Source organism: Xyrauchen texanus, chromosome 35 (genome assembly GCF_025860055.1).
Source record: "Xyrauchen texanus isolate HMW12.3.18 chromosome 35, RBS_HiC_50CHRs, whole genome shotgun sequence".
Lineage (NCBI taxonomy): Eukaryota > Metazoa > Chordata > Actinopteri > Cypriniformes > Catostomidae > Xyrauchen > Xyrauchen texanus.
In genome coordinates, this window is record NC_068310.1 from 5,838,841 (window position 1) to 5,864,894 (window position 26,054).

Genomic DNA, 26,054 nt, shown 5'->3' on the forward strand with positions numbered 1-26,054 from the left:
TGACCATCAAAACTTTATCTGAGATGCCCAAAAAAAATGTTTTCCTCCCAAAATCTGCATGGGACACAGATGCTTCACTGGAGGCTGGCTCATCTCATCTATGATGCTGCTAGTGATCTAAAAAAGAAGCTAAATAATTTCACTGCAGAATACAATATCATTACTGATAAGAAATATCTGGTGTGGTAAAACTTACATTTTACACCCTGGGTGGTGTCCTCGGTAAAAATCAATGCAGGAAACCAAAAGGTTTTAATCTTTTTTTTATTGTTTTAAATATTTGTATTATGATTGGTTGTAGAACTATCAACATTTCATCCTTGATGAAGTCATTTAACCTCAGGTTCCTCCAGGGAGAATTAACCTGTAATAGGTATAATGTTAGTAACTTAGTAACTCCGCTTTCACCTGTAAATGTGTGTGTGTGTGTGTGTGTGTGTGTGTGTGTGTGTGTGTGTGTGTGTGTGTGTGTGTGTTAGTGGTTTGACAGAATGCTTCCATCAATAATCAGAAGAAGGTAGCGCCTTGCACGTCAGCTCTGCCGTCATTGGTGTGAGACTGTGTGTGAATGGGTGAATGAGACGCAGTGTAAAGCACTTTGGTAACCGCTAAGGTTAAATAAAAAGCGGCAAAGCCAAAAATGCAGACCATTTACCAATTGCCATGTTTAAGATGTGACTTTTTCCCCCTCCAAGTCTAACCTGTATCTCTCTGTCGGTCTCTTGAGTTTGTGGGTTAGTCAAGTTAAATTAGAGCATGCTGAATGACTGGGAGATCTTTGTAATTGAGAAGCAATAATTTAACTTTATTAACAAGAAAACCTTTTATTACCTTGTTTAATAGGTCAGACTGCCAGGAGAGAGATAGTGTGTGTGCATCTTTGTGGTGAAGGGATTTCAGTTAAAGGTGCATGCAGCGATTCCTGAGAAACACTGCTGATATTCAAACTCAACTGCCAAAACAAACACACCCCTCCCTTCAGTTCTCCTTTGATAGCTCCGCCTCCCAAATGCATGCACGCGAGACAGTTTTACGCACACCAGCTCCAGACACTCACAACTCTCCTGCTACTAAATCTAACATCACAACAACAGCATATATGTGTTCTGCACAAAAGTTATGTTACCCATCTATTGAGATGAAAAAGAGCAAGTTCTGCATCCGTTTCTAAGCCTTTTACCTCCAAGCCTTGCCGATGTTGACGTGGCTCCTAGCCCTCGACTTATCATATTCCTTCTTTTTTTAGTTTATATTCATCTGACCTTTTTCTCTTGGTCTGTTTCTCAGCCATTTGCCCTCCTTGGAGTTTAGAAGTTCGCATCAGCCAGATTTGCCATCGCTCTTCTAATCGCTCTTCTAATGACCCCCTCCTGTGCACGTGCAAGAACCATCCCCTTTTTCTTGGCTGGAGTAGTGTAGTGTGGATCTGTCTGAACCCCTTTGGTTTTGTTCCATTTACAGAGCCAGGGCTGTGTACAAATGCTAGATTTGATTTCAGCCCGCCCACAGAACAGACAGCTAGCAGACTGTGAGGAGATAATTGCAGAATTTGACAAAGTGTACTGGATTAGAATTATTGAATGCAACTTTAAACCTTTCAAGATGAATATGTAACAAATGAACAGCACAAATTAAACTGACTCTATCTGGTAAACAGAGCATTCACACACAAGTCTTAATATTGAGTCTAGTGGCTGCAGTATTTGGATTTTATTTGGTTGTTGTTTCTGTGTGGGTGTTATGTGAATCAGCCGAATTCTCCAGGGTCAGGGTGCCCAGGTTTTTATTAGTCTGCCAGAAAAGTTGAGCTTACAAGGTATCAGGTTGATGGAGTGAGTACTTTTGAGGATGAAAAAAAATCATTGGATTTGCCAGAGTTTACCAGGTTAATGCCTTCAAATCTTTGAAAGAAGTTTTTTGTTTTGCTTTGCTTTGTTTTGTATGTCTTTACACTTCAGTACAATTATTTGATAGTTTATTGTTGTTGTTGTTATGTTATGCTTGTCTGTTATTGTTGTATGATTTCATATTTGACTGACTTTAAATGGCACATACAATCAAAACGAACTGCGACTTATCACTTTACATGTCTATCAAAGGAGTTTTTTTCATAGTGGACTACACTTTATGCTCCTTATGAAGGTTTGGCTATGCAAACTTACCCTAAAGTAAGTACAGGTGAAACTCGAAAAATTAGAATATCGTGCAAAAGTTCATTAATTTCAGTAATTCAACTTAAAAGGTGAAACTAATATATTATATAGACTCATTACAAGCAAAGTAAGATATTTCAAGCCTTTATTTGATATAATTTTGATGATTATGGCTTACAGCTTATGAAAACCCCAAATTCAGAATCTCAGAAAATTAGAATATTACATGAAATCAATAAAAAAAAAAAAGGATTTTAAATACAGAAACGTCGGCCCTCTGAAAAGTATAATCAGGCATATGTACTCAGTACTTGGTTTGGGCCCCTTTTGCATTAATTACTGCCTCAATGCGGCGTGGCATGGATGCTATCAGCCTGTGGCACTGCTGAGGTGTTATGGAAGACCAAGATGCTTCAATAGCGGCCTTCAGCTCTTCTGCATTGTTTGGTCTCATGTCTCTCATCTTTCTCTTGGCATAGATTCTCTATGGGGTTCAGGTCAGGCGAGTTTGCTGGCCAATCAAGCACAGTAATACCATGGTCATTGAACCAGGTTTTGGTACTTTTGGCAGTGTGGGCAGGTGCCAAGTCCTGCTGGAAAATGAAGTCAGCATCTCCATAAAGCTTGTCTGCTGAAGGAAGCATGAAGTGCTCTAAAATGTCCCGGTAGACGGCTGCGTTGACTCTGGACTTAATAAAGCACAGTGGACCAACACCAGCCGATGACATGGCTCCCCAAACCAACACAGACTGTGGAAACTTCACACTGGACTTCAAGCATCTTGGATTGTGTGCCTCTCCATTCTTCCTCCAGACTCTGGGACCTTGGTTTCCAAATGAGATGCAAAATTTGCTCTCATCAGAAAAGAGGACTTTGGACCACTGAGCAACAGACCAGTTCTTTTTTTCTTTAGCCCAGGTAAGACGTTTGACATTTGAAGCCCATGTCCAGGACCCGTCTGTGTGTGGTGGCTCTTGATGCAGTAACTCCAGCCTCAGTCCACTCCTTGTGAAGCTCCCCACACATTTGAATGGCCTATTCCTGACAATCCTCTCCAGGCTACGGTCATCCCTGCTGCTTGTGCACCTTTTTCTGCCACACTTTTCCCTTCCACTTAACTTTCTATTAATGTGCTTTGATACAGCACTTTGAGAACATCCAACTTCTTTTGCAATTACCTTTTGAGGCTTTCCCTCCTTGTGGAGGGTGTCAATGATGGTTTTCTGCACAACTATCAGGTCAGCAGTCTTCCCCATGATTGTGAATTCAACTGAACCAGACTGAGAGACCATTTAAAGGCTCAGGAACCCTTTGCAGGTGTTTAGCTGATTAGAGTGTGACACTCTGAGCCTACAATACTGAACACTTTCACAATATTCTAATTTTCTGAGATTCTGAATTTGGCTTGAAATATCTTACTTTGCTTGTAATGAGTCTATATAATATATTAGTTTCACCTTTTAAGTTGAATTACTGAAATTAATGAACTTTTGCACGATATTCTAATTTTTCGAGTTTCACCTGTATGCAATGTCTGTGACACTAGTGACACAAAACTGAATTGCAAAAATAAACTTGACGAGATAAACTTTCAAAACAGCTTTCTGAATACACACCTCATCTGCCGTTGGTCAAACAATGAGATGTTCCGCCCCAAACTTGTGCCATTGGTCGAGTAATGTTGGGGCAGGTAATGCGAATGCATAGAGTTATTAACCTATGAATGACTTGTTGTCTCGGCATATTATGCTGTGATAGTAGGAAGTATTTTAACCCAGAAAAAGTTACATGCTTCAGCTTTAAGCCTGTGTTAATGTTTATGATCATATCCATGATCATGACTCAAATCAGATATTGAGTCTGATCAACTGAATTGGTCTTTGATTTAATCTCAAAAGTCTCACATTACATTACATTTTGCTAATGGCAGCATACTTTAACATGGTACCGAAACTAACAACATGATGATATTGTACCATTTACATTTTTTTGGTATCACGATATTTCGTTAGTATCAGTATACTAGTATATATGTTTCTGTGTGTCTATGTTGATTTATTTATCTTACCTTGTAACAAAGCCACATAATAAAGGTGATAACAGTGCAATCTCTCTCTCTCTCTCTCTCTCTCTCTCTCTCTCTCTCTCTCTCTCTCTCTCTGTAGGACATCCAGGCAGAGATTGAGGCTCATAATGATGTGTTCAGGAGTGTGGAAGGGAATAAGCTGAAGATGGTGAAAGCTCTGGGCAGCTCAGAGGAGGCAGTTTTCCTGCAGCAGAGACTGGATGACATGAACCAGCGCTGGAACGACCTCAAAGCCAAATCAGCCAACATACGGTCAGTCACACACACACTCACTTCTCACGCTGAACATGTTTTAGTCATGATGCTAATAAGGTCACATGAAGCCCATGAAAACTTCAGTCACTAGTTGAGACAGACGGGGACATGATTCAAATCATTTACTCACCCTCATGCCATCCCTGATGTGTATGACTTTCTTTCATCTGCTGAACACAAATGAAGATTTATAGAAGAATTTTTCAGCTCTTTAGCTCTGTAAAATCCAAGTGGATAGCGACCAGAACTTTGAAGCTCAAAAAAGCATGCAAAGGCAGCATAAAAGGAATCCATAAGACTCTAATGGTTAAACCCATGTCTTCAGAAGTGATATATTAGGTGTGGGTGAGAGACAGAACAATATTTAAGTCATTTCTTTACTATAAATCTACACTTTTAACTTTCACATTCTTGTTTTGTGTGATTCACATTCTTTGTGCATGTCGCCACCTACTTGGCAGGGAGGAGAATTTATATTAATACAGAACTTCAGTATTGATCTGTTTCTCACGCACACTTATAATACTGTTTTGGAAGAAATAGATTTAACCACTGGAGTCATTTGGATGACTTTTATGCTGCCTTTATGTGATTTTGTGCACTGTATTTTACCCCATTTTGTTGGAAAAATATGTCCATGCACGTCAGCTGCGCACATTTTCAGTGGTTGGTTTCTGTCTCTCCTACAACATGCATCTGTAACTTATATTTGTTATCATTTAATCCGTGACACAAGCTGTATGTAGCAGCTGTTATGTTTTGCATTTCCCCTATGCTGATGTAGCCCTGTTTGGGCACAGTAAAGTTGCATATGTGGTTTGAACAGACAAATGCATTTACACTTGACCGAGTTACAATTTATATTTTGGTTCAGCAAAAACGCATGAAATGACCAAGTGTAAATACCCCGTAAGACATCAAGTGAAACACTTAATGAGTGTTCCTTTAATCTCAGCTCATACTGAATGTGCTTTACTTATAAGGCTGATGAGGTCAAAAGAAAAGATTCAGTAGTAGAGACATATTGAGACATGTTTCTGTTCTCTTGTTAAATTGTGTAATGGTGGGAACTAATTTTCATTAGGCACTAATTAGACAAAACTTGCAATTACAATGTCAACTGACACCTCCATTAACAAACACACAGATGGGCTCACACAAGCGTTGAAGTGGTTTGTAAGTGCTGAGTGCAGGAGGTGACTTTAGACTGAAAATAAGTTGTGATTTCCTATGTTAAAGTGTGTGTGTGTGTGTGTGTGTGCAGGGCTCATCTGGAGGCCAGTGCAGAGCGTTGGAACAAGCTGTTGTCAGTGTTGGAGGAGTTAAGCCGCTGGATCAGTGTGAAAGATGAAGAGCTGAACAAACAGATGCCCGTTGGAGGAGACATGCCCACATTGCTGCAGCAACACACACACTCCACGGTCAGCAAGCATACACATACAGTATGAGGCGTAGTCTCATCTCGTCCCCTGTTTATCTTGCCACCTCTCTTCTTCACCCTTCAGTCCTGTTATCTGCAGGTCTCTTTCCTCCAGCATTTAATTTGCTCATTAATTTCTCGTCATATTCCACTGAGGGAATTTCAAGGACCTTTTGCCCTACTAACATTAATATTATAATATTGATATCTGTTAAATCAGTCAACCCAGTAGCTGGTGAGCCAGTCGCTGGGTTTCCATCAAAGTGTTTAGTATTTTTTAAGCGAATTTCTAAAGATTTGACTAAAGAAAATATGAATTGTTGCACTTTTCCTTCCACTACATCATGCACATTATCTTGAGGGAGCCTGCTTTGTCATGATGGAGCAGCTGAATGACCGCCTTATTTCGGGGTGAGTTTTACTTGTGGTATTGAAGCAATCGCACCTCATTTTATTAAACGCTGCCTGTTCTGGTGGACTGTGAGGACCAGCTGTGGTTTAAACACTTGTGAGCCAAGGTCTGACCTGGGGTTGGGCTATTCACATCAAGCTATCGCATGCTCATAACACACTTACGAATGGTCAAAACACGTCATTTATTTGCGAATAAACTGTTTACGTCACATTAATGTGCATTTGAACTATTGCAAATCTCTATAAAATCCTCCCCTGTCTAGCGCATACAATTTTAAGCAATTTTTGAGAGTTTATTCACATATCAAGTGTTTCCATTCAGGATTTCAAATGTGCAATTTCAAAATGTGCATAACAATAGTTTAGAAACCCACCTGGTGAGATTATTATCCTTCATTATTATAGAGTAGATGTACAGAATGATGCTCAAATAACAAACAAGAAAAATGTGTCATTAACTGACTGTCTGATAATGACTAGTAGTAGACCTGAGCAGAGCTGTTTTATATCCACACAATCACTGTCCAAAAACATAATCTGTATAAACACTCACCCAGGATCAGAGATGATGTGTTTAGATGCTTAAATACACAGAGATGTATATTTATTATTCAGATCTGTGTCGACTAAGGAAGAATATATGGTTTATCTTTAAAGTGTGTCATTTTTAAATGTTAAAAAAATCTTTAAAAAATACCAGCTGCTATTGTTGCCAGAAATTCCCTGTAAAAAATACGGTGACCATGTGTCATGCATTACAGGATGTAATTTTCCTTCCTGTATATTTTCCAGTTCACTTCTGTTATCTTTTCATATTATATTGTGGGGAGGAGGAGGGCATAGCCAGGCCGTGAGGGTGCACGGCCAGCACTGAATCAGATGATCAGTGGGAGAGCGAAGCCAAAGATGCCAGTTCAGGAGAGAGACGCATGTGGCCGCACTGCATGTGTGTGTGTTTGTCTTATATTTTATGTTGACTTAAGTTGATTTTTACATTAAACTTTACGTTGACTGTTCAACCGGTTCCCGACGCCTCCTTGCCCGTCCTCTAACCGTTACAGATTTAAACCTAATATATAGAATGGAAAAAGAGGCCGCACTATGCATATATTGTTTATTTTGCACAATATATGCATAGTGCGGCCTCTTTTTCCATTCTATATGTTATCTTTTAGGCCAGCACTCTTAAAAATCATCATATACACCGAGTGAAGCCTGCTCTCATCCTCACTTAAACCTAATATACCAATCTTTTGGAACTACACAAATGTGCATTTCACTTGAAAATGGATTGTTATGCACGATAGTAACAACTGAAAGCCAACATGAAGAATTATAGACCCCATTTACACATGGTATTAAGATGCATCTCACGTGATCCGATCACATGTGTTTAGGTGAGACACTTCACTGTTGACACCTGGGCACCTAAATGAGTCTCCTGTGACCAAATATGATCCGATTTTGAGGGGACGAACTCTGTTTCATGACTACATATATCTGTCACTGTCAGTGTGTTACTGCATGATGATAAACTCCAAAAAGTCAGAAAAGATAAGCTACGCTAAAACTGAGTGACTATTTGCACCCCAGTGTAAATAGCATTTGCCACACAGTGCAGCTATTTGCACCCCAATAGTCTGGTGGAACCACAGAAATATACGACAAACTAAACAACAGATGTCGCTGCAGTGGTGTGGGTTGTAAAGACGGTATGTGAATGTTTAATGTTGTCCTAGCAACTGCGGTTCCAATCTGGGTTTTGTCCCACTCTTTTTCCCATCTGATTTCCTGTTTCCACTCTTAATATTTTCTTTAATACTACTTAGAATAATAAATAAAAATTAATATAAAGGCTGATTTCATCGCAGTGATTTGATCAAGGTCAACTGCACTCGTTCCCTTCCTCTTACTCCCTCGGCACGTGTTACTATAGTAATATTATAGTAACCATGTATTTTGTTTTTACATAAACCATAGTTTTAATGCCATTAACCATGTATAGTAATATGGTGGTGATATCCACATCCCTTTTTTATTGGAATTCGTGTATTAACATTACATCAAACACTAGAACTTACTTTTCAACAGTACCAGTACATATTGCATTTCAGCATTACAGCACCAACACAGACACACACACATCTCCGTGTGTCTCTCTCCCCTCTGTCATGTCTCCTCTCCTTAAGTACTCCCACTGCTCCTCACTGGAACGCGAGACTGGTGTGACACATAGGTGGAACTCGTTCACCACTTATCTCTCCGGCCGCGCTCTGCCCATGCGCCGATAGGCCATGCCCTGCTCGCCACACCTGTTTTTTTACTGTTGCATTTTTACATTTAAATTATAGGCATTTTTGACCTGAAACGCCCCTTTCTTCTGATTGGTCAACCTGCATCATCGTCTTCCTCAATGCTGTGACACAGAATAAAAGTTGTCTGTTGTTTATTTGTTCAGATGAATTCGTCTCAGCTAATATTAAATTCTTTATCATTTATTCTCCAAAACTCACCACGTTTATTACAGCTGAACTATCTCTCTCATCAAATAGCCAGACTTATCAGACAGCCCTACACATAAACCTGCTATCTTTGACGTTGTTCCGGTTTGAGAAGGCATACATTCATTAGTCTATTATGTGCATTATCTGCATTCATAGTATTGGACTTACTGTAAAAATCTCTACAACATTTGGAATGTAAAAGTGCACTTTTAATGTTTTATGTTTAACTTGCACGTAAACTTAATGAGTGACTGAACACTGTCGCTAGTACACTAAGCAATGAAAGCGCATCGGAGCCTTTTCAGTCATAATTCTGCTGCCACACCAACTGGCAGTTCTGAGCCGGGCCTTTACCACCTTAGACATTGAGGGGGACATACACCAATAATACATTTATTATTAATTTATTTGGTCCCCCACAATCCTGAATATGTGGTTACATCCTTGGTTCTGAGTGCAGTGTTTTATGTCTGTATATTATAGTTCTATATCATTTATATTTATATACTATAACATCAAGCAAAGTGTGCAAAATATTTGCAAACTTTCCACCAGCAGAGAGCGCAGGTACGAGAAACCAAATATGGCAGCTTATGTGTGAGGGACTTGCTCATCATAGAAATTATGCTAAAGGAAGTTCATGAAAGCTCGACCAGTGAAATTAAAATCAGCATTTACACAAAGCCTTCACATTTGTCTGATAATAAAAGGCACACAAAACTGTAATGGGTATACGACCCATTAGGTAAAGGCCACTCATATTCCCATTCAAAAACACGGCTGTCAGAATGATCTGAGGTTGAAATTAGCACTCTTCTCTGCTATGTAAATACTTTTTGTCTTATATTAAATATTAAATGCAATAATATCTTCCCATATATTTGTTGTTATTATTATTGTTATTTTTTATCATTTGTTATTGTTGTAGCTGTTATAATTCATTGGCATGAATGCTCATCTGTCTTGGATGCACCCTACGTTAAGTCTATATATATACCCTGAAATGCATCTTGCTTTGTTCATTTCAAAATTCTTTGATTTTTCATTTGAAAAATGTACAAAACACTGATGTCAATTTAAAATGCTCATTTAAAGCAATCAAACTATAGCTGCCTTAGACTTATTATTATGAAAAATGTGTCCCGACTGTGAGTTCACCGCAACGCGGTATATGGCTTGTAATATCGGGACTGTCCCTGGTTTTATAGTGATGTCTGGTCACTCTAACTGTGAATGCCATACCTGAACTGCATGGTACTACTTATAAATGAATAAAACAAGCTTTGTTCACAAAGAACGATAACTGTGAGAAAACATTTGGCATACAGAGCGAGGGATTAATCTTTATAACATCTTAATAATATATGTGTGCGTGCGTGCATGTGTGTGTCATTCTTATCGATTGTTTCAAGTGGCAACGACACCCTGTCTGCATTCAGTGAACATTTTACGGTTATGTGTTGGCACTGTGTCTGACTAGATGATGAGAGAGATAACTCTGTAATAATTGTGGCGAGTTTTGGAGAGTAAATAAATTTTCATCTGAACAAATAAACAACAGACACCTTTTATTCTGTGTCACAGCATTGAGGAAGACAATGGTGCAGGTTGACCAATCAGAAGAAAGGGGCATTTCAGGTCCACCCTTATGTGTGAATCAAATATTCAAGCCATATATTAGTGAAATCAAATAATCAAAACAGTGTCCCATGGCAATTTTTCCAATTTTCCTATTTTAACTTGAGCATTAAATTGAAATTACAAAAAACAAGTCATTATTTGTTTTTTAATATAGGTTTTGTAAACGAACAATGAAATAAGTCGTTTTTTGTTTTTACAATTTTTAATTACTAATTGAATATGAAATGAACGAATGATACACAGATTGTTCTACTGTCACATTTTAATGTGCGGACACAACTATTAGTGAACTTTCCATAGGTTTATTCCCTCTAAAGAGTGTAAACACTGTGGTGCTATCAAAATATTGCTCTGTTTATTGGACATCCCGACCAGTCTGAGCCAGCAACCAATGGTTTGAGTTTGGTGTGGGACTATCTGTTTGACTTTGCAATTCTGTTTGGTGCAATTAAAGGCACAGAACTGTTCCTTTCTAGCTTTTCAGTAAAAAGAACATGCAGGTTCTGTCCATATTTCTTGCTACTTCTGGCTGTATGATGTAGGGATGCCTACAGCAATAAGAACACACGAGACAAGATCCCTGCAGGGAATTAGAAGAAGGTGGCAGGAAGGTTGAAGCCATTGCGTGCCTCTCTCTCTCTCTCTCAGACATTTTGACTAATGATCCTCTGGAGCAAAGACAAAGATTGCCCCCCATTTTACTCTCTCACTTTCTTCATTTCATCTTTTTCTTTGGCTCGTATAATAGATTGTCTTTGAGTTGGCTGCCCTGGTATGAGCTTTTGCCACATGGGTACAAAACACGGGGCCTTTTGAACACTGCTGATTTGTGTGCTCAGGGCTGATTTGTGTGCCACGCCAAAAGGCTGACCAGGATAGAGCTCTCCAGAACATGGGATGAAAGGGAAAACAAATCATTTGTGTGAAGTCTGAGAGACTTGAAGGAACTAATCACTGTTTCTGTGTGCAGACATCCACTGATAAAGCCACTGAGCCTGTTAGAGAGACACGTTAAAAAGAATTACCGAGATTAAGTAGTGTCATCGGATGAAACGGGTGCCTTTTCCATTTTGAAAAGATGGTTTTTAAAGGTAAAGCATGTAATTTCTCTATTTGTTGGCACTAAACAGAATTGCAAAAACATAATTTTTTTTAAACAGGTTTCCTGAACACTCTTTTTGATAGCACGAGTATGCGAATCAATTTTAAATTTCATTTTTAAATTGAATTTGTTTTATTTTTATCAGACAATAAATCAATAAATTGCATTGTGGAGAGGTCACTTGACATCATGCGAGGAGCAGACGTGTGAGCGACAGCTCTGTGCACTTTGCTCATTTTAAAATTATTTTCATGTTATAATCCGGTGAGATTCGATACACCCAGTTACATATTTGTTCTTTGAGGTAAACATGGCAAAGAAGTCAAAATCCTCGGGCTCTGGAGACATTAAAAGACACTTACGTGCTCAAGATGAAACCTCTGTCGGGTCTGCTGACCGGGGACTCAATTTGGATGGCGTGGTGGGAGAAGAAATCCAGCGTCCAACATGTCCAACATGTTTGTGATGCTGACGAAGGTTGTTGTTGACTTGGAGGATCTTGCTGTAATACGTCGATCGATTACGGCGATGGAAACAAAATTCTCTGAATTGTTAACAAGAGTGGCAGATGTTGAGAAGCAGGTCAGAGAGGGAATTATCTGATAATCTGCTGGCGACTAAAGTTGATTAGGAACACGTTCTTGAAAACCATGAAGATCTTGAGAATAGGAGCCGCAGGAATAACATACAAATTGTTGGAATTCCTGAGCATGAGGAGGGCAGAGACATGGTGAAATTCCTAGACAAGCTCTTCCAGAGTCTACTCGACATAACAGGATATAAGCTGGAAATCAAGCGAGCTCACAGAGTCCCAGCTCGCAGATCAGCCGAGGGAAACAGGCCCCGATCAATTCTGGCCAAATTATTTAGATCATCTGATAAAGATCTTGTGTTGCGTGAGGCGAGGAGCAAAGGAAAACTTTCTTGGAAGAATCACAATATTTTCTTATTCTCTGATTTTGCAAATTTGACATGAAATAAATGCGATCGATTCAAGGAATGTAAGAAACTCTTACATCAACGGAAGATCGCTTTTGCACTGATGTTACCAGCCAAACTGAGAATAGATGCGAAGGATGGTCGCAAAGTATTTACATGTCCCAAAAAAGCACTGTCCTTCTTAAATACAGTGGAATGAGTAAGCTATTTGGTTTTTCTTATGCGAGTGGCTTGACTCACTGAACATACACTCGATTGTCTTAGGAAACTGGGAGCCATTTTGTTGGTTCCGCCTGGCAGCTGGAGTTTGTTTTGTGAAATAACACTTCTCCTTCAATGTAAAAGAAAGAGGGATTATGTCTTTTATAAATAAAAGAAACTTTTACATTGATGGAGGATCGCTTTTGCACTGGGGTTCATGGCCAGATTGAGAGTAGATGCTTGGGATGGCTGCAAAATATCTACATGTCCAGACAAATTATGTCTTTTATAAATTTGACAGACTGAGTAAGTCATGGTGTATTTTTTCATGCGGCCTCCAAGTGAATTTGGCTCTTGACCAGCCGAGGATCGGGGGCGCCTGTATTGTTGCTTTTTGTGCTGGTTCTGCCTAACGGCTGGAGTTTGTTTTGTGGAGTACTTTTTGCAGGACACTGGAATGATTACATCATCCGCTGCACTCATAAACAGCCAGCTCACTGAACAATTGTTTGTCTGTCTGAGGAAACTGAAAGGCTTTATCTCGATTGGAATTTGTTTTGTGGAGGAATACACCTTCAAGACAGTTCTGTGAATGAATTTACACGTTCTTTGTGTTTACTCTGCCTATAATACTTTACAAAGTATTTTCTGTTATGTCATTTTGCCTTACAAAATTTGTGCAGAATCACGGACTTGAGCAATCTGAAGGCAAAGTTGTCACGGGGGCTCTCGTAGGAGTACATGGACCTTTTGAGTTTAGAGGGATTAAAGCTGGTTGGCGCTGTCGTGCATGGGGTTAATGTGCACGTATATCTTTTTTCTGTTTGTTTGGTTCAGGGGGGAGTTTGAGGTTTGATTGCTGCACTTATGTTGGAATGTGGTCTGTATAATCTTGTTTTTGACACTATTTATTTTGTCTATTATATCAAAATGTCAAATGTTAATATGAGTGGGTTATCTTTCTCCACATGAAATGTGAATGGGTTGGGGCACCCCATAAAAAGAAGGAAGGTTATTTCTTTTTTTAAGCGTAAGAAATTACAAAGCTGAAAAAATTGGTAAGATATGGGGTGCACAAGTTTTCTTTAGTCCTAGCTCAAGTAAGATTAGGGGAGTCGTTACATTGATAAATAAACATCTACAATTCAAACCTCTCAAACAGATTAAAGATAAATTTGGAAGAATCATTATTGTTTTAGCAGAAATTCAGGGGTAAATGTTGATTTTTGCTAATATTTACGCACCTAACGGTGATGACCAGTGCTTTTATTGACCTTGAAGGGATGTTGCAAGCCACTGGCACCCCTTATTATATAATACTGGGAGGAGACTTTAATCTTTTGATGGACTCAGTCCTTGATCATAGTGAAGCAAAAGTGTGTAAGTCCCCTAGAGCAACATTGACGCTTCACAGGATGTGTAAAAATCTTAGTCTTGTAGATATTTGGCGACTTTTGAACCCATCTGGTAGGGACTATACATTTTTTCATCAGTAAATTAGTTTTGATATCGAAGTCCCTCATTTCATATGTTGTTGATTGCAAGTAGACCCTTTATAGTCTCTAATGATGTCTTACACTTATCTGTATGCCCCGAAATGAGGAAGAATTATATGTTGTTTCCGCTGTAATGACGGAAAAATCCAGCAAGACTCGCCGTCGCGTCCTTCGACCCCAGAGGGTTAATGTATCCCAGTTGCAAAATGCTGATCTCCAACAAATATTAAAGACTTAAATCAGTGTTTACCGGACCCCCGCACCTCTTTGCCCCCACCTGCGTTACAGAAGATGGGGGCGGCGGACGATCCAGAAGCGTTCATCGACCTCTTTGAGCGCACTGCCGAGATTTGGGGACCGGGCGCACGATATTCCGACCGGCCCCACCCCCCTCTGCTCCACAAGGGGGTATCCAGAAGACTGGGGACTGTTTGTGGAGAAATGGGGCAAATATCTTTCTTTTTTGGAGGGCTCTCATGGAGGGACAGTGGAGAGAGGTGTAGTGGATGCGTGTGATTAATATATATATATATATATATATATATATATATATATATATATATATATATCAATTTTTTTTTTTTGCCATCTCAAGCTAAATTAATACATTTAAATCTATTTTGGGCAATTAAACCTTCATAACTAGCAGGGATGAAAGTTTCATGGTCTACCTTGACATTATAAACCTTGTGCTTGATATTTCCACAACTATTTTAAAATCTTTCAATTGTTATCAGTTGTTTACTTAACAAAATCATGGTAACAGGGTTGACATTGTAAGTCCTCAAAACATAAAAAAAATAAAACGCTAATAATAAAGCCATAAATAGAAGTTATATTTGTTCTAAAAGTGCTCACTTCCTGAAGGGTGACAGTGTCTTTATATCAGATATTTGTGTGAGAGAGTTTCTGTGAGATCTTGATAAAGTCAACATTGTGTGAATAAAAAATTAAATCATGTTTTACTGAAAACTGGGCTTCCGGCAATCTCATTCGCATGTACAGTATGCATATTCAAAACTGCTGCGTCGCAAGAATCAGTGATTAACGCCAAACCAGTTTCGACAGGTCTTTAAGTGATTTGCATGGTTAATATTGTTTCTCCAGTCTGTCTGTATAATTTGAGTTTTATGTTGGTGCATTTATTTTATTATATTTGCAGACATTTGTAGCCTAGTTATTTTGCAGGATTAATCATGCATGTATGGCCTTGTGTTTATCTACAGGAGAAAGATATTGGCCATTGTAGCTCTCTGCTAATGGCTGTTCATGCCCTTTGAAAGCTCTTGAATGAAACATGAGTTTTATCATAGGCAGTGAAACTAATGTCTTATGATAAAAAACTGTTTTTGTTGTTTGTTTTTTTTCTTTGTGTGGTATCAAATGAAATGTTGGTGCACTAATTAGTTGTTTGCTAAGACTGATGCTCATGCTTAGTTACTGATTTAAACACACTGTTAGCATTAAGCAACAAATAAAAAATAGCACAATGAAAATTCTGCTAAACATCTCTTTTTGTGGTCCATTCAAAAACGAAAGTCTTTATCTGACTGCTTTTCTGGAAATGTATATAAAATCAGTCATAAGTCAAGTAGAGAAGTAATGGCTTTTCAAAAGCTGAAAACTCTTTAAACTGATGGCTATAACTAATAACTGGGCTGTACTCTGTTAAATAATGCCGAAGTAAGTGTGATTTATTCCGATTATTTGGATCTGGAATCCTTAGACTGTTAAGTAAGAGATGCATTAAAGCAGACGGGTGGCTCTCTGACCCACGACAGGAATGAAGGAACTCATTGTGACTAATAAGAATTCACTGACGATTCACTCTCAAGTTCCTTTTTATGCATGCAATGAAAGACTCTTAAGTGTTCTCTCCCTCACCCTGATGAGAGGTAGGCCATATGTTTTTATATGTCTGTAAAGCTGACAGAGCTGCTTAGCAGGCTGTCTCTGATAGATTTAAATAAGACATTAGTTGTGAATCAAGGTCTTTTTGCTGCTTAATTATCGATTTCAGCTTGCAAAATTGTGCACAAAAGGTGATTCAGAAGCTGGTTTTTTTTTCTCTTACATTTTTGGCTTGAAACATTTTATAAGTACATGAACACAAACACTTCTGTTAATTGCGATTCGTGCCTTGTTCTGAAGGCACACAATAAGGATAGGTGAGAAGCAAACCGAAATTGAATGTATTATTTAATAAAAATTGCTGTGCGTCAATGAGAGTGCACAAGAGCAGTAGTTTACACTGCCCCTACTCACAAGATGGGGCGTTCAAGTGAGAACTCACTATGCTTTTCTACAACTGAACCACCACCGAGATATATAACAATAGAAAACACAATTGCACACAAACCAGAGAACCAAACTTACAAAATATGTCTGAAGATTGATTGTTTGAACCAGAGTACTTCGAAATTGAAATGGGAATGATGGAAGAGGCTGAGGCAGGTTGGTTAAGATTCTCACTAAATAATACATTAGATTTCAGTTTGTTTCTCACCAAACCTTATTGTATGCCTTCAGAACAAGGCATACGTTGCATTTAATTAGTGAAAGCCACATGGGTTTAAAATGAAGGTGAGTAAATAATGACTGAATTTTCTTTAAATGGAACTGTTCCTTTAAATGGAACCTTATCACCCCATTGAGTACTGAAGTTGGTTACCGCAATAGTATGTACAAATATGTATAAAGGTACTGCGTGCTTTAGATGCATTTGCAACTGCGTAAAGAGAATGTTTCTGGTATTATGCTTGTATAGTTCATGACAGGCCTGCTTGAAAACTTTAAACCAAGAATGTCTGTAAAAGTTATGCAAGTATGTACAACAAGAATGCCCGATTGCAACTCATAAGGCAAGCATTTACACCTGATTTGCTTACTTGAGTACAGTGTGTTTTTGACCTTAAAAATTTATAGTTGGTGCTGTTGATTTCCATTGAAAATAATTCTGACTCGCCCATTAGTTTGTCCTGTGAATCTTGTTAAAAGTAATGCACTTATATTGGAAATCTTTGTGGCAAGACATTTAGCCAGGATAAACATTACAATGCACACTCTCGCCACAGGATTAAACATTTATACTTGTAAACATCAGACTGTTGTGATGAACATTAATTACTAACCTTGGATATGTTTAGTTTGATCCAATCTTTCAAATCCTGACATGACCATGTAAAGCTGCTAAATCCGATAACTTTCACATGATAAATGCAAGGATATGAAAATAGGAGGGCTGACAAAGAGAAACATAATGAGAATATTACGCTGATTACATCTAACCAGAAGTTCATTAACTTCAGCATTCAACTTCTAGAAGGACAGTTTAGAATTTACAGCTCAAATATCAAATGTTGGTACAGAAGATTATAAGTGCTTTAACAAAAAATATGAGCTTGACATGGGACAAGCGCTCCAGAATATCTTGTCCATAGATTTTTTTTAATCTATATTTATTTATTTGTATTGACAGCATAGCTCATAAAAACAAATATTTTCATAGATTTTTGGGTATTATTTGTAGAATTTGTTTTTTGTATTTATTTATGAGATATTCTTGTATTTTTTACAAGATAACCCATGACAAAGATTTGTTGTTGTAGTATATTATTATTATATTTAATTATTTTTTATATATATATTATATATATATATATATATATATATATTTATTTATTTATTTATTTATTTATTTTTCAGCCTAGCTCATAACAACAATGTTAATAGATTTTGTGTGTGGTTGTGTTTTATTATTAATGTATTTTTTTATTTCAGTTGTATTTCATGTTTTTGTCAGCATAACTCATAACAACTTTAAGATGTTCATAGATTTGTGTAGCTATTTATTAATTATAATTTTTTATTGTAGTATTTTGTATTTTTTTTACAGCATAAAGAAATGTTGTCCATAGAGCTTGACTTGTTTTGAACATAGAACGTTACTTTAACCTTTAAAGACCATGTTCATTTAGTGTCAAGGTGACCTTATTGTGGACAGACACAAGTGATGCTGCCACAATTGTTGTTTCTATGACACTGTGTTTCCATAGTGATAAATGGAGTTGTGGCTCTATTCCAACATCTTAAACCTGAATCTCAGCCCATCAAGGGCAAGACGCCGCCACAACTGACAGAAAAAGAGACCACTCTGTCTCTCTCCACATCCAGCCACACCAGAAACAAGCTTACATTATGTTTTTGACTGGAGCTGAGCCTCAAGAGTGCCTCATCTGGAGTCTTTTAAAGATGTTCAGGTTATGAGTAGCAGGGCATTGATGATTTTGAATGGCCTTCCACTCCAGGCATAGGGATTATACATTATGTGAATGTGTGTGTTCATGTTTTCTGCTTGTGTCCAAAGGTTTTGAAGAGCACATGAAGTGCAGTATCTTAGTGTTAACAGTCTTCATTCTTATTAATGAAAGAGAGAGGAGAAAATGGAGAGTGAAATCCATCTTTTGTCATTGCTGTTGGAGAACATGTAGAGAAGCAAGTTTCAGTATTGAGATATCCTCTATAAATCTCCCTTACATGAAATTGCCTTAAAGATGAAGTGTACTTTTGAATTATTATTATCATAAAATAATTTATCCCATCTCCACTTGATATTGAGAAACAACAAGAAAGCTATCCTTTCACTGAAAAAGCTGTGACTGTGATCTTGTGGAAGCATTGCTGTTTTTTTGCACTTATTTCTAAATGTGACAAGTGGATGTGTTGCCTGAATGATTAGTCGACTTATCATTGATTAGGCTGTCTTAATGAAGCCCTGTATAATTTCTCTGCTCACCACACAGGATATGTTGTTGCATTCGAATGCAGAGATCTTGAGACCTTTCTCCATTTTTATCTTTTAAAATAACTTTTTTTAACTTAACATGGCATCTTAAAAATGCGTCTTAGGTGCTGAAATATCAGAATGAGCTTTATTGTCAAGTATGCTTACACATACAAGGAATTTGTCTGGGTGACAGGAGCTTCCAGTGCACACCAATACAAAAAAAAACAATACAAATACAGCAGCAAGACATAGATAATAAAAAATAAAAAGAATATATATAATTATACATATACGTACATACACACAGACACACACCTTCATACATACACATACGTAGTGCAAATCTAAAACAAATCCGTTATATAAAGTAAAAAAGAAAAAAAATACAATATGTTATGTACAGTGCAAATGTATTTTTTTCCTTTGTATGTAATGGCAGAAGAGGATATGTTAGATAATATAAATAGACTTAAACTGTGTATTGCACTTAATTATTGCTCAATAAGTGAAAAAACTGTTCCTGTGCCTGACGGTTCTGGTGCTCAGAGCTCTGAAGCGTCGGCCAGAAGGCAACAGTTCAAAAAGGTAATGGGCTGGGTGAGTTGGATCCAGAGTTATTTTTACAGACTTTTTGCTCACTCTGGGAGTGTATAGTTCTTGAAGGGGGGGCAGGGGGCAACCAATAATCCGCTCAGCAGTCCGAACTGTTCTTTGTAGTCTTCTGATGTCTGATTTCATAGCTGCACCAAACCAGACAGTTATTGAAGTGCAGAAGACAGACTCAATGATTGCTGAGTAGAACTGTATCAACAGCGCCTGTGGCAGGTTGAACTTCCTCAGCTGGCGAAGGAGGTACAACCTCTGATGGGCTTTTTTCACAATGGAGTCAATGTGTGTCTCCCACTTTAGGTCCTGTGAGATGGTAGTGCCCAGGAACCTGAATGACTCCCACTGCTGCCACAGTGCTGTTTAGAATGATGAGGGGGTCCGTGTTGGGGTGTTCCTCCTAAAGTCCACAATCATCTCCACCGTTTTGAGCGTGTTCAGCTCCAGGTTGTTATGACTGCACCAGTGAGCCAGCCATTCAACCTCCTTTCTATATGCAGACTCATCATCATCTCGGATGACGCCGATGACAGTAGTGTCGTCTGCAAACTTCAGGAGCTTGACAGAGGGGTCCTTGGTGGTGCAGTCATTGGTGTAGAGGGAGAAGTGTAGTGGGGAGAGCAAGCATCCCTGGGGGGCACCAGTGCTGATTGTACAGGTGCTGGAAGTGAATTTCCCCTGTCTCACAAGCTGCTTGTCTGTCTGTCAGAAAGCTGGTAATCCACTAGCGGATAGACATGGGAAAAGGGAGTTGGTTTAACTTAGTACGGAGAATAGCTGGGATGATGGTGTTGAAAGCCGAACTGAAGTCCACAAAAAGGATCATTGCATATGTCCCTGGTCTGTCCTGATGTTGCAGGATATGATGCAATCCCATGTTGACTGCATCATCCACAGACCTGTTTGAACAATAAGCAAATTGAAGGGGATCTAGAAAGTGTCCAGCGATGTCCTTCAGGTGGGCCAACACCAGTCTCTCAAACGATTTCATGACCACAGATGTCAGGGCGACAGGTCTGTAGTCATTAAGTCCTGTGATTTTTGGTTTCTTAGGGACAGGGATAATAACTCAGTGTTTGAAGTAGCATGGGACTTCACACTGCTCCGGTGATCTATTTAAGATCTGAGTGAAGATGGGAGCCAGTTGGTTAGCACAGGATCGGAAGCACGCTGGTGAGACGCCATCTGGACCTGAAGCCTTCCTCATCTTTTGCTTCCGAAAAAGCAAATCATCTTCACAGATCTTGAGTGCAGGTTGAGTAGCAGGAGGGGAGTGGACAGGGGTTGCAGGAGGTGTTGGTGTTTAGTGAAGGTCAGAGTGGGTGTGGGGTGTGAGATTGGGCCTATCAAAACACATTCAGGTAGTCAGCCAGTCGTTGGTCCACTACAGGGTTGGGGGTAGGAGTCCTGTAATTAGTAAGTTGTTTCAGGCCACTCCACACCGATCCAGGGTCGTTAGCTGAAAACTTGTTTTACAGCTTCTCAGAGTAGCTACTTTTAGCCACTCTGATTTCCCTGTTCAGTGTGTTTCTGGCCTGATTATACAAGACTTTATCCCCACCCCTGTAAGCATCCTCTTTGGCATGGCGAAGCTGTCTGAGCTTTCCTGTAAACCATGGTTTATCATTGTTGAATGATAAAAAAGTCCTAGCAGGGATGCACATGTCCTCACAGAAACTGATATATGATGTAACAGTATCTGTGAGCTCGTCCAGGTCTGTAGCTTCAGCTTCAAAAACACTCCAATTAGTGCAGTCAAAGCAGGCTTGTAGTTCCAGCTCTGCTTCATTAGTCCAGCTCTTTACAGTCCTTACAACTGGCTTTGTTGATTTTAATTTCTGCCTGTAGGTCGGAAGAAGATGAACCAGACAGTGATCAGAGAGTCCTAAAGCTGCACGTGGGACAGAGCGATATGCATCCTTTATAGTTGTGTAGCAGTAATCCAGTTTATTCCTGTTTCTGGTGGGGCATGTAATGTGCTGTTTGTATTTGGGCAGCTCACCTGTGAGATTTGCTTTGTTAAAATCCCCAAGAATAATAATAACTGAGTCTGGGTATTGTTGTTCGGTGTCTGTGAGTTATATATATATATATATATATATATATTATATATATATATTTATTTATTAACCGTGACGTGCTCTCTCTGGGAATCAAACCGTTGACTTTGGTGTTACTAGTATTGACTACAATCCAGTGAATACAGTGTCGTGTGTGTGAGTCAGTGAATCGTAGACACCTACATAGTCACCTTCTTTAACCTCATACATATATCACTTTGTCCTTTTTACTCTGATAATCATCTTTATGATTCTTTAATATTGGCCCTTAACACTTCCATAATGCTGTTTAATGGACTGCTCCTCTTCATCTCCTCTTCTCTCCTCATCTTGGGCCTGTAATTCTGGCTGCAGTTTGGTTGAGTTTACTGTAGGGCTGCAACTAATGATTATTTTGATAATTGATTAATATAAATATTATTAAACTATTCTGTGATTTTTGCAAGGTTAATCATTAGCTCTTAACCAATTATTCAGCTTGTCCCCGACTTAAAAGCTTGTAGTAAACATGCTTACTAACAATGAAGAGGACAAAATCATTGTAGCATCTGGACCAATCAGACACACAAATTATTCATTATTTAATGAATAAGACAACAGATGTCTCAAGACTGTAACAAGCAAAGGTCCAAGTAGGCCCTAGCCGACTCCGTTATGTCTGCTCCCCCACTGATCATTGTCAAGCCTTTACACTGTCTTTGCTGCCACTGGACCAGCAAAGAGTGGACCCCCAGTTTCATTCCAAGCAGGGGAGATTAGCTGCATGCTATAGCAAAGGATGCAGAAAGATTGATTCCCTCCTTTCCCCCATAGAAAATGGACATAAAGCCCAGAACACAGACTTTTCTTCATAAATTATAGACAAACTGTCTATACATTCACATATATATCCCCAGGACATTGTGCATAGGATCATTACTGTCGTGTAAAGTGTTTTTGTACTGTATACTGTTTTATGCATGACATGACAGAACTACCAGATAATGCACAGTTAGTTCTGTCATGTTTCCTGTCAAATTAATCCTTGTGTGACATCCTGCACAATGATATATATACACTCACCTAAAGGATTATTAGGAACACCATACTAATACTGTGTTTGACCCCCTTTTGCCTTCAGAACTGCCTTAATTCTACATGGCATTGATTCAACAAGGTGCTGAAAGCATTCTTTAGAAATGTTGGCCCATATTGATAGGATAGCATCTTGCAGTTGATGGAGATTTGTGGGATGCACATCCAGGGCACGAAGCTCCCGTTCCACCACATCCCAAAGATGCTCTATTGGGTTGAGATCTGGTGACTGTGGGGGCCATTTTAGTACAGTGAACTCATTGTCATGTTCAAGAAACCAATTTGAAATGATTCGAGCTTTGTGACATGGTGCATTATCCTGCTGGAAGTAGCCATCAGAGGATGGGTACATGGTGGCCATAAAGGGATGGACATGGTCAGAAACAATGCTCAGGTAGGCCGTGGTATTTAAACGATGCCCAATTGGTACTAAGGGGCCTAAAGTGTGCCAAGAAAACATCCCCCACACCATTACACCACCACCACCAGCCTGCACAGTGGTAACAAGGCATGATGGATCCATGTTCTCATTCTGTTTACGCCAAATTCTGACTCTACCATCTGAATGTCTCAACAGAAATCGAGACTCATCAGACCAGGCAACATTTTTCCAGTCTTCAACTGTCCAATTTTGGTGAGCTCTTGCAAATTGTAGCCTCTTTTTCCAATTTGTAGTGGAGATGAGTGGTACCCGGTGGGGTCTTCTGCTGTTGTAGCCCATCCACCTCAAGGTTGTGCGTGTTGTAGTTTCACAAATTCTTTGCTGCATACCTCGGTTGTAACGAGTGGTTATTTCAGGCAAAGTTGCTCTTCTATCAGCTTGAATCAGTCGGCCCATTCTCCTCTGACCTCCAGCATCAACAAGGCATTTTCGCCCACAGGACTGCCGCATACTGGATGTTTTTCCCTTTTCACACCATTCTTTGTAAACCCTAGAAATGGTTGTGTGTGAAAATCCCAGTAACTGAGCAGATTGTGAAATACTCAGACCGGCCCGTCCTGCACCAACAACCATGCCACGCTCAAAATTGCTTAAATCACCTTTCTTTCCCATTCTGACATTCAGTTTGGAGTTCAGGAGATTGTCTTGACCAGGACCACACCCCTAAATGCATTGAAGCAACTGCCAAGTGATTGGTTGATTAGATAATTGCATTAATGAGAAATTGAACAGGTGTTCCTAATAATCCTTTAGGTGAGTGTATATATGATTCTGACAGCATGCATTGTATGTTTGCTATATTAATCAGAGCATAAAGGGTCTAAAACTAACCCCAATCATGCAAATGAGACAGCTTCCAAACAAAGTAACATTTCCTGCTTGGAAATTGCACCTTTCTCATTGGTCAAGCCAGACTCGAGAGGAGGGACCTCCAGCAGAAGTAAAAAGACACATCCCGCCGCTTACTCTTTTTATCTTTCCCTGCCTCTCTTCCCACTGCTGCTTTTCGTGTGGGACCGGGATCACCTGATCTGAGGTGGCAGGCCGGCAGGCCTCAACACCTCAAGCCATGTGCAACTACCTCACCCATAGAGTCAATGAACACCAGAGTTCATCGTAATTTCATCATTCAATTTATATTAGTTAAATAAACTTTTGTGTATATTCTTGCTAGTTGATTCTGGTCTGCTTGTAAATCAATGTAAATTTAACAATTCGATCTCAGCTCCATGCTAAGAAAGAGTTATTTTTGTGTGGCCACCAAAAAGATCATATCTGAGAATTGATAGGCAATCAATACTGAGTTTGCTGGACGAACCGATATCAATACTGAGTTTGCTGGACGAACAGATAAATTGATTGTAATATTAATTAAGCTACCTCAAGTTAATTCTATTAACCGATCCAAATTTTCATAATTAAAATGAGTTATGATAAATTATTCATGTTTCCCTTTTAAGGATATTTTGGACTGTGGTATATTTTGATAAATAATCTCATCCCTGTTTCTAAAAGATTTCGCTTCAAAGCTATATCTATAGGTGTAATATTATTGTCAATAAGCCATGAGTATAATATTACTCCAATAAGAGAATAAATCATAATTCTCTTATTAAAGTTAATTCCCTACAGTAGAAATTGTGAGCTCATGCAATGAGACGTTGTATTATGATTTTAATGGTGGAGAATTTCATTCAGACAAATAATCGAGTTATTTGTTATTTATCTAAATTATAACGGTTGTCAAACGTGACTGATTCCATTATAAATGTCCTTACATAGTAATGTAGAAATAGGACCATTTAATTTAATTTCTAGCTCACACATACTGTTTCCCTTACAAATAATGGTAATGTACACGACACCAGTCCTAAAGAGACCCTTGCGGGTCGATGCCATATTGTAAACACAGTATAGCTAACTAATAGCATAACACAACACTGCTAAACTAACCAGTTAGCGAACTTTCATTGAAACCCCTAAATACGCTACATCATCTTTTAAAAATACCTCTAAATGACATTCACTGAATTTAAGGGAAACTATTTTTTTTTTATTAAGTTTCATTTATTACAAAATTCACTGCAAAACATCATATTGTTATTAAGTGTTTTTGTCTTGTTTTCCGTTTAAAATGGTCTAAAAATCCTTAAAACAAGATACATTTACTTGAGAAGCAGCATATAAGATATTTAGACTTGCTTTAAGAGAATGTATCTTAAATATCAGTGTATTTTGTATATACTTGTATTTCTTTTCACTTGGTTATAGTTCTGCGAGTGCAGTGAAGATAAAATATACTTACAGTATAGTCAAGATATATTCTCTAAAAGCAAGTCTAAATATATTTTTGTCATTGATTCCTACAAAAATTATATATATATATATATATATATATATATATATATATATATATATATATATATATATATATATATATATACATATAATGTTCCAAATAAATTCTCCAAATATATGAAAGACCAAGATTTTTACACATTCTGTAAAGCGTCAATGTTGCTCTAGGTGACTTGCATACTTTTGCTTCACTAGGATCAAGGACTGAGTCCATCAGAAGATTAATGTCTCCTCCCAATATTATATCATGTAGGGTGCCAGCGGCTGGCAACATCCCTTCAAGATCTATTAAAAAGTCCTGATAATTAACATTATGTGCATAAATGTTAGCCAAAATCAACCTTTGCCCCTGAATTTCTGCTAAAACAATAATGACTCTTCCTAATTTATCTTTACTTTGTTTGAAACATTTGAATTGTAGATGTTTACTTATCAATGCAATGAGTCTCCTGCTCTTACTTGAGCCAGCACTAAAGAAAACTTGTGCACCCCATATCTTCCAAATTTTTCAGTTTCA

The 26,054-nt window shown here is 38.5% G+C and overlaps 1 protein-coding gene across 4 annotated transcripts in view; it reads left to right on the forward strand.

The window, feature by feature from the left end:
- Positions 1-26,054, forward strand: part of LOC127628647 (utrophin-like) — a 353,825-nt gene that overhangs the window by 210,116 nt on the left and 117,655 nt on the right. For all 4 annotated transcript variants that reach the window (XM_052105413.1, XM_052105414.1, XM_052105415.1 and 1 more), the window contains 2 exons: positions 4,319-4,491; positions 5,759-5,915. In XM_052105413.1, the coding sequence (XP_051961373.1) occupies positions 4,319-4,491; positions 5,759-5,915 (330 nt within the window). The remainder of the gene's footprint in view (positions 1-4,318; positions 4,492-5,758; positions 5,916-26,054) is intronic.